Consider the following 13,198-nt stretch of genomic DNA (forward strand, 5'->3'; position numbering starts at 1 on the left):
TTCTTGCCAACCCATTTTTGTAAATGCTGATGAATAGCTACAAATTCCCCAGTATGTAGGGCTTTGTGATTCAGATGGTTAAAATTACTTTTCGTACAACCATTCCCCAGAATTCAATCAATGATTTATTCCTGTTCCCATGTATTTCTTATCATACTTCTGTTTGATAGAATTAGAACATTAATTACATATATGCAAGCCATCACTTAGAAGACCCTGAATGCCATAAATCCATTACGTCTCAGAAAGTAATGTTTTTGTATTATGTTCAGTTACTATTGGTAAAGGATTCTGGTTCTCTTGCTGTCTGCTAAATTGCATCATGGGAAAAAAATCAATAAAATGGCAACGAACCCGCGCCATGTTTGATATTGTACCATGCTTTTCATCTGCATGGAGATAAGAATTGAGGAATGAGGTTTCTTTACCACCGACTGGAAATACTAGAGGACAGGGAGCTGTTTCAGTTTTTAACTCTTGTTTTCAAATAGCTTTATGTAGTGTGTCACATTACAGTGATAAGAGGTATGTAACTGTGTAAATGTTACTTCATGAAATATACCTATTTACAGCTCTAACTATGAGACACATGACTGCCAAATAAGCTTGGTAGCAGCGGTGGCTTCCCTACTCAAGAAAAACCTGAAAGCAGTGACACTGAAAAAACCACAGCCCGTTAGAAATGCACATATTCTTTCTTATACTAAATTTGTTCAGATAAGAACAGAAGAGTTGAGAGATGCAGCCAGAACTAACCAAGCGATCTCATACTGGATTGTGTTTTCTTAGTGTATAATTATTTTCTGTTTATTATTTATTTCTGTTATCAGTCACGTATTTCATGTAGTTGATGAATTTGTAAAACAAGTGATTGTTGTACTTACTCCTAAATGACGATGCATCTGACGTATTTCTTGCTGTTGGATTAAATTGATTATAATTTGATGCACTAAAAATAGCACTTTCCGGCACCAGCTGTTAAGGCAGCAGTGGGACTCAAAATTTCTTGGAACTAGGAATACTTTCTCTGCCTGTGATATCTTCTTCAAGTAAATCCGCTCTGGAAAAAATGTGTGTGACTCTAGAAAAACGTTCTCAGCTCAGTTACTTTTATTATGTACGAACAATTACAGCTTTTCATTTCCTTCGATGAAATCTGTTTCAGAACTGTCAGAAAATTTGGTTCAGGAATGTAACACAGCAGATTTCCTCTCTGGTTGCCAGCTGTGAAACAACATACTCTCTTAAACACTGAGCATCTACTGTCATTTCTGTAAGCTAACTACATTTGCCAGTTAGGCAGGCAGGGTTCCTACCTTTGAAAGTGTTTGGTCCGGACACCATGTCAATAGAAGAACACAAACAGCAAACATGCAGTAGTATGAGATAACTTTTTTTCTCTTAAAATACTGGTTTTAACTTTTATTACCCAACAATTATTCAGGAGAAACAAGAAGAAAATGAGCTGCGTGCACTCCCACCCCCCTCTTCTGCACAGTTGGCTGCTCTGAGTTTTGCACTCATCGAGGCAGCAAATGAACAAGGCATATCAGATGATGACTTCAGAATTCGTCAGGAAATTGTAAATGAGATGGAGAAAATTATTCAACAACCCTTACCAGGTATTCACAGTATTCTCCATTTTCTTTAGGTGAAAATTTTTCCTTTGTCTTAATTTTTACACAGATTTTGATACCTTCCATAATGGTGAATTAATGCATTTGGGATTAATATATCTTTGTATTATACAATATTAATATATACAGGCATTTTAGTACAGACTGGTGGTTGATTTAAAAGGACCTAAGAGACCTCCAAAAAGAGGAAAATATAATTGTGCTTCTTTTTGGCGTATGTTTATTGAAGCTATTGGTCCTCTTTAAAGTGGTGATTTCTGATGAAGATTGGAAATTTCCATGGCATGAAATGTTTCCTTCCTGGTCGTGTTTGAAGCCTCAGCCACTGTGCATTTTCTTCAGGCTCTAGTCCTACAAACCCTTCCACCTATACCTTACCTAGAATTACTGAATATCTGTGGCTGCTAAAGTAGAGATTACTTTTTTCCCCAAGTGCACTTAATCATACTAATACAAATGTAGCAGGAAGGGGAAATGAGGAGTTTAAAATGTGTTTTTTTCCTGATAGTCCTTCAGTTGTTTATAACATCTTTCAGGGCAGGTAAAAGTTGCATAAGGCAATTTTTCTTAAGCATAGTTTGAGGGGAAAAAAAATTGGACCTCTGCTATGAGTGATTTTGGCAAGCGTATGAGACATTTTCCGTACTTAATTGTGATCTGAAATATCTGCAGGTAATATACGACATTTTCAGTGCTTAATTGTGATCTAAAATGTCTGCAGGTACTAATCAGTAACTGTTCATTAAAACAAGTCATTAAAATCAACAAGGGTTGTTGTTTGACAGGTATTTCTTCTCATGTGTATTTATGGTTAATGGGTCCTAAAGTGAGGAGAGGTGTACTTTGAGATCAACTATAGCTTCCCAGAGTCCCTTGAACTGTCTTAAATAGGTCAAAATACTACATTTACTTAACTACGTATAAATATCATACCTTATCTGCCTTTTCCTTGAGTGCTTTATGTTGATTAAAAAAAAAAAAAAAAGTCTGAGTAGGTTAAATGCTTAGTCCCTTTTCTCTGCTTCAGTGGGTCAATTAAAGTTCAGTGCATTAATAGAGTTTGTAAAAATTGTCTAGATAAGATGAATTATAGTCTTTCCCCTCCTCCCCCTTCAGAAGTACAGTGTGTTACTTCAATAGAACATTAAACATTCAAATCCAGTTTATACTGATACTGGAAAATAAAATAATGTAAGTAATACAACAATACAATAATATTTGATATTTGCATCTTTACACTGATTTCTCATCATCTCCTATAGTTAATACACTGGGAGATTGAGAGCTGACTTTTGGAGCCATGGTAATTTTGACTTTATGCAGTGGTTTGTTTTTCAATGAATCTGAACAGAAGGAGATACTAATCTCATTGACAAAAACTACGTTTTCAAACTTTTTACTTAATCTTGAATTTGATTAATTGAATGAAACTTAATATTGAAACTGGGTTGATATTCTAAACGGTCCTTTTATTTTAGACATAACTTCTTTTTTCTCTTTGGTCTATGAGAATACAGTAGTAAGAAAGATTTTGTTTGCTGCAGGATGAGTAGCTTTAGTTTTAGGAGCTACATTAAATGTATGCTTCAACATAAGGTGCTGAACAGAATAGGGCTTTGTAGGGTGGAGGTTTGCTAATCTGTTTGCTCTTTAGTATTGCCATATGTGGCTCCTAGTGCAAACTTCTTTTCTGACACACTGTTGAGTTTTCCACTGATGGTATATTAGCATAAGACAAAGCAAAGCAAATTATTACTTGAGTGTTGGATTTGGAAGGGACTGAGCATAGTCTTGATTTTCAGCTGACATAAATATGTCAGAGCCCTAATATATATTACAGAAAAGTTTTCATCTAAAAATTTATGTCAGGAAGTGGGATAAATTACTCTTTATGGAGTGGAATGACATTTCTCATGATATTATTACTGAATAGTTACTTTCTGATTAGTTTAGATGTGTTGTACATCTTTGCAGTAAGGAACAATATTAAGTACAAAACCACTACATGGATACTGTACTTTGTGTCTTGGATTATATTGAAGTTATGTTTTATATGCATGTTTCGTAATGAATTGTGCATTGGAACTTGCTATTGAAATTAGCAGATTGTAGCACATATAAAAAAAATTTTGACAAAAGTGTATGAGCCAACAAGGAATTTTATAATTGGCTAACTGCTGAAGCGAAATAAGCTGTAGTTAACAAAAGCTGTTAAATAAAATCCTGCACTGAGATGGTGACAGTTACTATTTTATATTTCATTTTATATTAAGAACGAACAAAACTAAAGCTGTATTGCAGAAATATTTTAAAACAGCTTGAAAAGTTTTGGATATTTGGTAATTACACTATTTGAATTATATGTCTTCTGTGCTGCTGTGTTATGGAAATGACTAGCCTTCACGGGAGTGAGAAAGTGGTTCAATATTAATTAATTTTGGAGTACCATTTGGGAGGTACGGTATGTAAAGCAAGGTGTGCATCGTCCATTAAAGAATAATTTATTTACTAGCTTGTAAATAATTGTTCTTTCTCTTCCAGACTGTTCACTGAGGATGTATGGTTCCTGTTTAACTAGATTCGCTTTTAAGACCAGTGATGTTAATATTGATATCAAATTCCCGCCTAAGGTGTGTAGATATTATTTTTTATTAACTAAGACTGTTTATTGAATCAAGGCCGTTGCCTTCATCTTCTGTTTGGCCTATGGTGTTAGAATAACACAAAGCATATAATCTTTGATTTGGTGTCAGATGTGCTTTGAATCAAGTGGATAGTTTTTATTGCTTGGTAGATAATTTCAGTTCTGTTTTTTTGGACAAACATGGTAACCTTTTTGAAAAATTTTCTGAGTAAGCATTGAAGCAATATGAAGATAATTGACTCTGGATAAGTGTGCTTTTATGTGCTAGTGATTCAGACTGTAAAACTTGTAGGTCTTCATTCCCCCTCCCACCCCCAACCCACCCTTTTAAAGGTGGGGCTAAAAGTGACAATCTTCCTTTTTGTGTTTCAGTTACTTGCAAGTAAATGTCACATCCCAGTTCACAGTTTACTGGGGTGCAAAATTCCTGCAGAGCAGTGTAACTTGCTTTTAAACATTGAAGTTGTTGGTTCACATTTAGTGTGTGATATTAGCCACACGTTGTTACAGGCACAACTGCTGAACTTGCTCTTTTTTTTGACTGTATGTGTTATGGTGGAATTCAAGATATGTGTTTCAGGCAGATGCTTACACATAGCACTTTGAAATGATATGGCAGTTAGAAAGCAGAACAGAGCCCTTTTTAAAACAATTGTCACTTTTTCACAAAGGCTCAAAGGGTTGCTGATTTTTAGCTTTTCTTAGAACTATTAACATCTTATCTTTGAAACACTTAAGTTGGTTTCTGGGGAGGAAAGAAAACACATTTAGAAATTATAACCTTTTAAAACCCTTAGGAAGGTACTGATGTTAAATTCTTACTGTTGTGCATGTCTAGTGGCATATGTTGACATTGAAATTGTTGAATATGTGGCAAGTATTTTGTTTTAACTTTATGGAGTCTGTTAATATGGAACTAGAACAGAAGTATTAACTAAAAAGGCTGTAGGCTTAAAGAAAGCTGGCTAATGCGTTTACCTGTTTTCATGGTGCAGACAGATACTGTTAACTTTTTAATTAATACTGACAAATTATTTCATTTTGTGAAAGAACAGAGTGTTACTAGTTGTGCAGTCTTAAGTAGTTTTAAACAAAATAAAATAGGTTAGTCTGAATAATGTAACCTCTATTTTTTTCATTTTAGATGAGTCAACCAGATGTTCTGATACAGGTACTTGAAATCTTGAAGAACAGTGGTGAGTTTCAGTTGCATCTCATTTCTGTTTAATTAACATTCCAACTGCTTTTCAGTTGTATTTACACTTAATTTGTCTGTAAACTTACTCCAGTTGAAAACTAATCCATTTTTGTATCTGAGCTGTTTTAATGAATACCAGTGCTTGTGTGAGAGATGAGAACCTGCAGCAGGAGAGTGGCAGCCCAGGCAGTCTAGTTCAGATTGCCAGAATTTATGGTAATAGTGTTGGATGCCAGATCAAAAAATATTTAACTTTGAAGGAGGAATTATAAGCAGTAAATGTGAAAGCCAGTTTCCATGTCCATTTGAGTGTCAGTGAGAACTATTACAAAACTTGTGAAACTTGTTGCCTCCTTATTCTGTCAGGAAGTAACCTAACCTTGTGACCTGCACATCTTGAACCAAGTGACACAAGTAGCATAGCATTTTTGATCCTTCGGGAAATTTTGATAGGTCAGCTCCATAAGGGGTTTTCAAACTATCCCAATGGTTTGTCAGAGATTCAACCTTGTGTCTTTCAAATGTTGTAAAGACAGAAAGGTTCTAGAAGAGATACCAGCTCAGTTTCCTGACGGAGGCTTTTCTTTTTTTTCTTCTTTCTGGCTGTGTGATACTTGTGGTGACCATCAAAAGTAACCAGAAAATACTGCATACTGTATGCATACTATGCAGCACTTAATTTGAGTTGTTCTTAAAAGCGTGGTATAAATGTAATAGCTTTAAAGACACAGTTGGGAAAACTGTAAAAGACTTTTGTACAGCATGGTTTTTTTTCTCCTTGCTTAGCTGTCTACTCAGATGTGGAGTCAGATTTCCATGCAAAAGTTCCTGTTGTCTTCTGCAAAGATGTTAAAAGGTACATGTCACTGAAAAGGATTTTTAATGAGATACCTATTTCTGCTGTGCTTGTTCATAACAGCTGCTTGCCTGCACTCCTGACAAGAAGCATTACTGTAACATTTAGCTAACATCCATGTAAAAATGGAATTGCTCATACAGAAAAATACCATCTAGAAAAAAAGCTTAGCTTTGGTTTTGTACTTCATAGAGCTTGTTAGTTGTAGGAGTCTGAAAATACCAGTTCTACTTTAAGTTAAGTAGGGGCAGAGTGGGATGGGTTTCAGTTGATACTTAAAATTTCTGCGAGCAGTTTAATCCAAGACTTTAAAAACATTTTACATAATACACATTGCCAGAAAGGACAGATCACCTGACAGTTTCAGTGCATTCCTAAGAAGTGGCAACCTCCAAAATGGAACATGATTGCTGTGTGATGGCCAGGTTGCTTTGACTGGCTAGAAGTATGTGCTTGAAACTCCAGAATAGTAAATGTGACAAGGGTGGGTGTATCTTTTCCTGTGTTTGTAGATTATTCAAATGCCTAGTAAGTACTAAGACAATAGATATAATTATTTGAGAAGCAAAACAGAAGTTTTTAGGGAAGCCGTTTTGTAGACTTACCAAGTCTTAATATGCAGGAGGCCTGAAGTGTTTGTTTATTTAATTGGTATGTGGAAGATACATGGAGTTTGAGTTGTGTAAGACTGCACAATTAAGTAATGGTAGAACTTAGAGCAAATTCATAATGCTGTTTTGTGTTTTTAGCTGAATTGAACTTCGGTAAGTTATAGATCCAACTGATGAGTTAAGAGTAAAGAAAATGTGATTATATTCTGTAGCTTTTGTTTTAAAAGTTCAGGTTCTTACATAGGGAGACACTGATGCATGTTTTTAGTATGGTGGATATGATGACCCACCTTCCCCCCACCCCAAGCATCATCTGTATACACAAGGTGATAACTCTTTTTATCTGTTTTACATTTGTAATTACAGTGGTTTGACATGTAAAGTAAGTGCTAGAAATGATGTGGCTTGCCTTACAACTGACCTGCTGGCTGCACTTGGTAAACTGGAGCCTGTCCTTATTCCCTTGGTTTTGGCTTTCCGCTACTGGGCTAGAGTAAGTTTATAAATATTGAGGATAATTATGTTTATTTCCTCTTTTTAAGCACTACATACAATGTAATGTATAATATACCATGAACATGTTTGTAGAAAAGAACTTCATGTCATAATTCACCTCTTACCTTAACAGGCCAGAATGAGACCGAAGATTTTGATGTGAAACTGTAAATATGTATGAAGCTTCCACTATTCTGTTAGCAAGTTATTACACTAGTTACTTAAAACTAGTTAACTGATCCTTGAAAACCAGCCTCACAGCAGTTGGGTCTTGCAAACTTCCTGTTGCTGAGGTTACATTGAAAAAAGTTAACTTGCACTAAAAAGGGTCTGTTGTCATACCCTGCTGTACTTCATATGGATGTCAACAGTGATCACGGGAACCAAGTTATAATGTTCACAGCCAGTGTTTAACTGTCTTGTAATTCAGTCCTGAAATTTCTGCCAGGCCATACTTGACTTAAAATGTCCTGGCTTTATTGCATGGTTGTTGTTATTGCTACTTGATTTAGCAAGGTGTTTTTACAAAAAATCCTGTTGTACAATATTTAAGTAGGAGCAGTAGAAACTACAAAGAACTGCTCAAAGTCTAATATGTGGATCACGTATCTCGAGTTTCCATAGAAGAGATGAGTGTCAGATTACAACCAGATGCATAGAATCCCCATCTCCATACATGAACTATTACATAGTAACAAATACCTGATAGTTGACTGAAATTTTAGATAGGAACATAAATGTGTCTCACAATCACAAAATGTCATGAAAGCGAAGAGAATAACACATAATAGTATAATTTAGGGCACTGTACAAATTACAGTAATTTGCATTTTTCTGTATGTGGATAGGCATGACATTTGCAGTTTCTGAGATAAAGGATTTTTTGTTTCAGTCTAGCATGTATTTCACATTTCTTTAATACTTGTCCTTTTATAATACATTTTAAATTAAAGTGCTTCTGTTACGTCAGAAAATTAATGATTTATTCTCTTACAGCTCTGTCACATTGACTGTCAGGCTGAAGGTGGGATTCCCTCATATTCCTTTGCCTTAATGGTGATATTTTTTCTTCAACAAAGGAAACCACGGATTTTGCCATCCTATTTGGGCAACTGGGTAAGTGACTTGGTGATATAGTAACCTTACTGTTACATTGCTGACATTATTTTTGTGTTCTACAAGGTCATAAAATGTGCAACTTTAAGGGCCTAAGAAATTTGTAAATAAAACACTGGGACTTAACCCTCACACAGTTGATTCCTGATGAAAAGGCAGCTGCTATAGCCTGTGCAATTGTGTCATGCTGTATTTTGGAGAAGAGGCCAACATTTTCTTCTCTTAATTTTCTGAATTTATTTCTCTGACATCAGTTATTCTTGGGAAGGATAAATAGCACAATTGTCAGTGTTACCTTTTGTTGAAAACTTTTGGTTGTCTAATTACATACAGTCATGTTTCAGAGATACTTTTAATTCTTGTTAGATTGAAGGCTTTGATTCAAAGAGGCCAGATGACCACCAGCTGAAAGGTATAGAAGAGGAGTTTGTACGGTGGGAGTACAAACCACCAACAAATGGTGCAGCAAAAAACTCAGCTGGAGCAGAAAGTAAAACTAAAGTTGAACAACAAAAAGGTGGTGGCAAGAAGGTAACAAGCTCAGAAGTGGACAACCAAAGTAATGCGAAGGAGAAACATGGCAATGTAAGTCATGGTTTTATTTCACTTAAAACCATATTCTATCTCTTATCCCTGTTTTAATCTCCAAACGTGGAACCAGGGAAAAAAAATACGGAACTTTTAATTTCTTACTGCATTCTTGTTCATGTCTTTCAGTCTCTCTTAGCATTCAAAACTCCTCACCAAGTTTCACTGGGGCAACTGTGGTTAGAACTGTTGAAGTTTTACACACTGGAATTTGCTTTGGAGGAATATGTCATCAGCATACGGGTACAAGAACTCTTAACCAGAGAGAATAAAAACTGGCCTAAAAGGCGAATAGCCATTGAAGGTAGGATAATACCCTTTTCTGGTTCTGTAGTTGTCCTGCATTATTATCTTTATTTACCTAATACTTCCAGATTTGTCACAAGAAGTCTAGAAAATAAATAATATCAATAATTGGAGGAGAAAGTAAAATATTTTTTTCGATTTTGTCAGCATTTAGTCTGTTTAAAGACAGATTTTCTGTTTAGTACTACTTTTTGCAAGTCTGGTCCTTGAAATACAAAGTGTAATTTTGTTTGTTTCTTACATTCTGTTCTTATCTCTATATGTTTCATTCTTTCTAGAAACCACTATTCATTCCTTTCTAATAATTCTGATATTATGAATTTTCAGCACCTGTAGCTGCGTTTCCAAAAACCGCAATGTATTTTGAGTCTTACCAGCTATCAGTTTGTTTCCTCTGACTCGTAATGCAGAGAGGTTACCTCTGATCAGTGAACTGGAGCAAATCCATCAAAGTAATACCCACGCCCCCAGCACCCTTCCTTGTCCCTTTCCCTGTTGGTAGTTTTTCCACACTGTGAAACTGAATGTCATGTCATAGGCAATCCTTCAGGGCCTGCATATCCTGTGAAGGGAATTGTTTTCTTCAGGGAGTGAGACCGTATGAATTTGGTGATGAACATATAGCCTGCGTTATGTGTGTTGGGGAGAGAAAGAAAGAAAATTATTTTGTCTATTACTTCTTTATAACTGGAAAACGTCTTTATTTCTGTTCCTCAACACGGAAAAATAAGTAAACAATACTTCACAAGGAAAGTCACAGAGCGGTGCATGGCAGTCTGAATTGGCCTTAAGAATAGAGAAACTGGGTATTTGAGGAAGATTAAGAAACCATTTAAGGTGGTATTTTTATAAATGCATAGATAACTTTTGAACACTTTCTAGAGATGTTGATGAACTAGCTTTTCTGGAACACACATGAGGTGATGGAGAGGACAAGGAGAAATAGGTCAGAGAATCATAAAGACAGTACGAGTATATATACAGAGAAAGGTATATTGAAGGGCAAGTCAGTAAGGTGCAAGAAGTAGAAAGGAAGAAAACAAGCAATGAATTGGTGAGGCACATGTTGAGTAGTACATTTTGAGATCACTGCTGTGGCTTTAATTTCCTCTCACAATTCTTTCCTTCAATCACTTTTAGTTAGAGAGTTTTAAAACTACAGTAACATTTATTCAGTATGTGGGAAATGAAAACCGTAAGACAAAAGGGCAAATTATTGAGGAAGAAACAGGAAATAATTTTAAAAAGCAGATTTTATTCTGGTTCTGATACCTGCTATTATTGGTCTTTTTGTGTTGTTTTTGTTTGTTTGTTTTATGTTCGTTGTTCATTTTTGCTTTTGGTTTTGGTGGGTTTTTTTAATGTTAAGTTTGTAACTGAAATTGTGAAGTAACAGAATCTCAGTTTGATACTATCTTCCCAGGCAAACTTATAGCAACTATGCAAGTGCTCTTTTTACTTGGAAAACATGTTTGGTCTAGAAATCGCTAGGAAGGACTAAGAATGAAACCTGGTGAGATTGGTTCATATAATCCTTATAATACTAATGTTATGCTTAGAGAAATTAATTTCTTGAGGAAAATGCAAATCCTCCTTCAGTGAAGGAAAAAAGTTCAGGCAGAGCTATGTTTATTTTACTTTTGTATGTTAATTTTCATTTCTAGCTTAGAAATTGACAGTAATATAATGGTACAATATACCTGTGGTTTTCTTTTAAAATAACGCTATTTAGAGTTGTTTATGATAGCCAGCCATTCATGGCCACACGTGTTGTGTTTTGTATGGAAGAAGTCCAAAAAAACCTTGTGGGCCCTACATTCTCTAAGTATATCCAAATACAATTCTGGATTATATTATAAGAATCTCTTTTTAACTGCTGTATTATAACTTAGGTATTTCAGCTGCTTTACTGAAATGTAGAAATTAAAGATTACTAGTTAAATTGTTCTTTTTTTTTTCCTAGATCCTTTTGCACTAAAGAGGAATGTTGCACGAAGTCTAAATAGCCAGATGGTATTTGAGTACATCCTGGAGCGTTTTAGGACAGCATATAAATATTTTGCATGTCCACAAAGTAAAGATAGGATTAAATCCAAGCCAGATACTAAGAAAAAAGAAAAAGGGAAAATGAATAATAAGAAATCCACAAGATCTGAAGAGCCTGTAGCCAACTGTTGCCTTCCACAAGGGGAAAAAGGTGTAGGTAAACAAAATATAGCAAGTGGATGTAACGTACCAGAGAACGAACTTGAATGTAATGAAGTGGTAGAAGCTGTAGCCAAAAGATGTACTTCCAAGAACATAGACCCTTTGCTACTTTCAACGTTGGACTCTAGTTATGATGAAGACAAAGAAGAAGCTTTATCCCTTGTCTCTAATGAATGCTGTGAATTAAAGCAAAAATCACTAAAAGAGAGGGATGATTTAGAAATTTCAGTTTGTATAACAGAAGATGAGTTAAGCCACCATTGTAACTGTAGTGAACATCAGCCCTATGACACAAATTCTAGTAACGAATTTTCTGATGCTGAAAGTAGACAGAGTTTGGTAACAGAGTCTTCTCAGAAGAGTAAGTGCACTGGCACACCAGCTACCTCGCCCAACTGCAAAGCAACAGTGGAAGCTCATGATCTCAAAGATGAAGGCAGACTCTCTACAGAAGAAATGCATTATGTGTTTGATAAGTTTATTTTTACTTCAGGAAAGGTAAGCTGTGTATTTAAGCAGTGCTGGTCATATATTAGTGGGCTTTTACTTCTAAATCACTAAACTAAGGGTGGATGGATGATGGGATTCTCCCAGTGATTGTTTCAGTCTCTGTTAGGAATGGTAGCTCCAGCCTTTTTAGAGTACCTGTTACTTAAGACTGGAAAACACCAAACCTGTAAGTCATTTGGATCAGAGGGGCTGTTGTCCCCATCTGACGCAAAGCTTTCTGATTTCTACAAAAAACAAAACAACCAACCAAACAAATCCTAGGTTCTGTTTTTTTGTTCTTTTGTGTTTCCCCTGCCCCTGTCCCCTTCCTGTCCTACTTTCTTGTAGAATTTCCAGTTGCTTTTATGCACTGTGAGAACTAAATGCAGCCTATTGAGCCATGTTCTTCTGTTCTTTTTAGAGGCTCAGTTGCTGGTCATATGTTAAATGTTCTTGCTTGCATGCTTTACATGGAAATGTTAGGTCTGTTGAACTACCTTGTAAGTAAAATTGCATTTGTGCACTTCCCCCTAAAGCCACCAACTATAGTATGCAGCATCTGCAAACGGGATGGACATTCCAAAAATGACTGCCCAGAGGATTTCAAGAAAATTGATCTAAAACCACTACCACCAATGACTGACAGATTTCGGGAAATACTTGATATAGTGTGTAAAAGATGTTTTGGTAAGTTGGAAAAGTGTTTGTATTCCACTGTAAACTGTGATCTGTAATCTGGAAAAAAATAAAACCTGTAGGGTTAAATTACGTATTCCAGTAAGTTCAGTGGGAAGAAGCTCTTCCAGGTTACCCTAGGCTATAAATTGATCAGTGTTCTTATTTTCATATAAACCACGATTATGATATCAAATTCTTAAAACAGATTTGAGAAACTGATGCTATGCAGGATTTTTCACTGGGCTTGTAAAATTTAGTAATGCTCTCAGAAATTAGTCTCTGGGCAAAACTACGTTTTGTCTATATCAAATTCTGTGGCTCCTTCTGGGTGCTGTGGTTAACCTTGGCTGGATGCCAGCTGCCCACTAAGCC

The 13,198-nt window shown here is 35.7% G+C and overlaps 1 protein-coding gene across 4 annotated transcripts in view; it reads left to right on the plus strand.

Moving 5' to 3' along the window:
* Window positions 1-13,198, plus strand: part of TUT4 (terminal uridylyl transferase 4) — a 50,075-nt gene that overhangs the window by 15,396 nt on the left and 21,481 nt on the right. For all 4 annotated transcript variants that reach the window (XM_056355800.1, XM_056355803.1, XM_056355802.1 and 1 more), the window contains exons 5-14: window positions 1,445-1,622; window positions 4,179-4,267; window positions 5,426-5,477; window positions 6,266-6,335; window positions 7,313-7,439; window positions 8,438-8,557; window positions 8,924-9,142; window positions 9,275-9,449; window positions 11,415-12,157; window positions 12,685-12,835. In XM_056355800.1, coding sequence (XP_056211775.1) covers window positions 1,445-1,622; window positions 4,179-4,267; window positions 5,426-5,477; window positions 6,266-6,335; window positions 7,313-7,439; window positions 8,438-8,557; window positions 8,924-9,142; window positions 9,275-9,449; window positions 11,415-12,157; window positions 12,685-12,835 — 1,924 coding nt within the window. The remainder of the gene's footprint in view (window positions 1-1,444; window positions 1,623-4,178; window positions 4,268-5,425; window positions 5,478-6,265; window positions 6,336-7,312; window positions 7,440-8,437; window positions 8,558-8,923; window positions 9,143-9,274; window positions 9,450-11,414; window positions 12,158-12,684; window positions 12,836-13,198) is intronic.

The sequence above is a fragment of the Falco biarmicus genome, chromosome 11 (assembly GCF_023638135.1).
Source record: "Falco biarmicus isolate bFalBia1 chromosome 11, bFalBia1.pri, whole genome shotgun sequence".
NCBI classification, from domain to species: domain Eukaryota; kingdom Metazoa; phylum Chordata; class Aves; order Falconiformes; family Falconidae; genus Falco; species Falco biarmicus.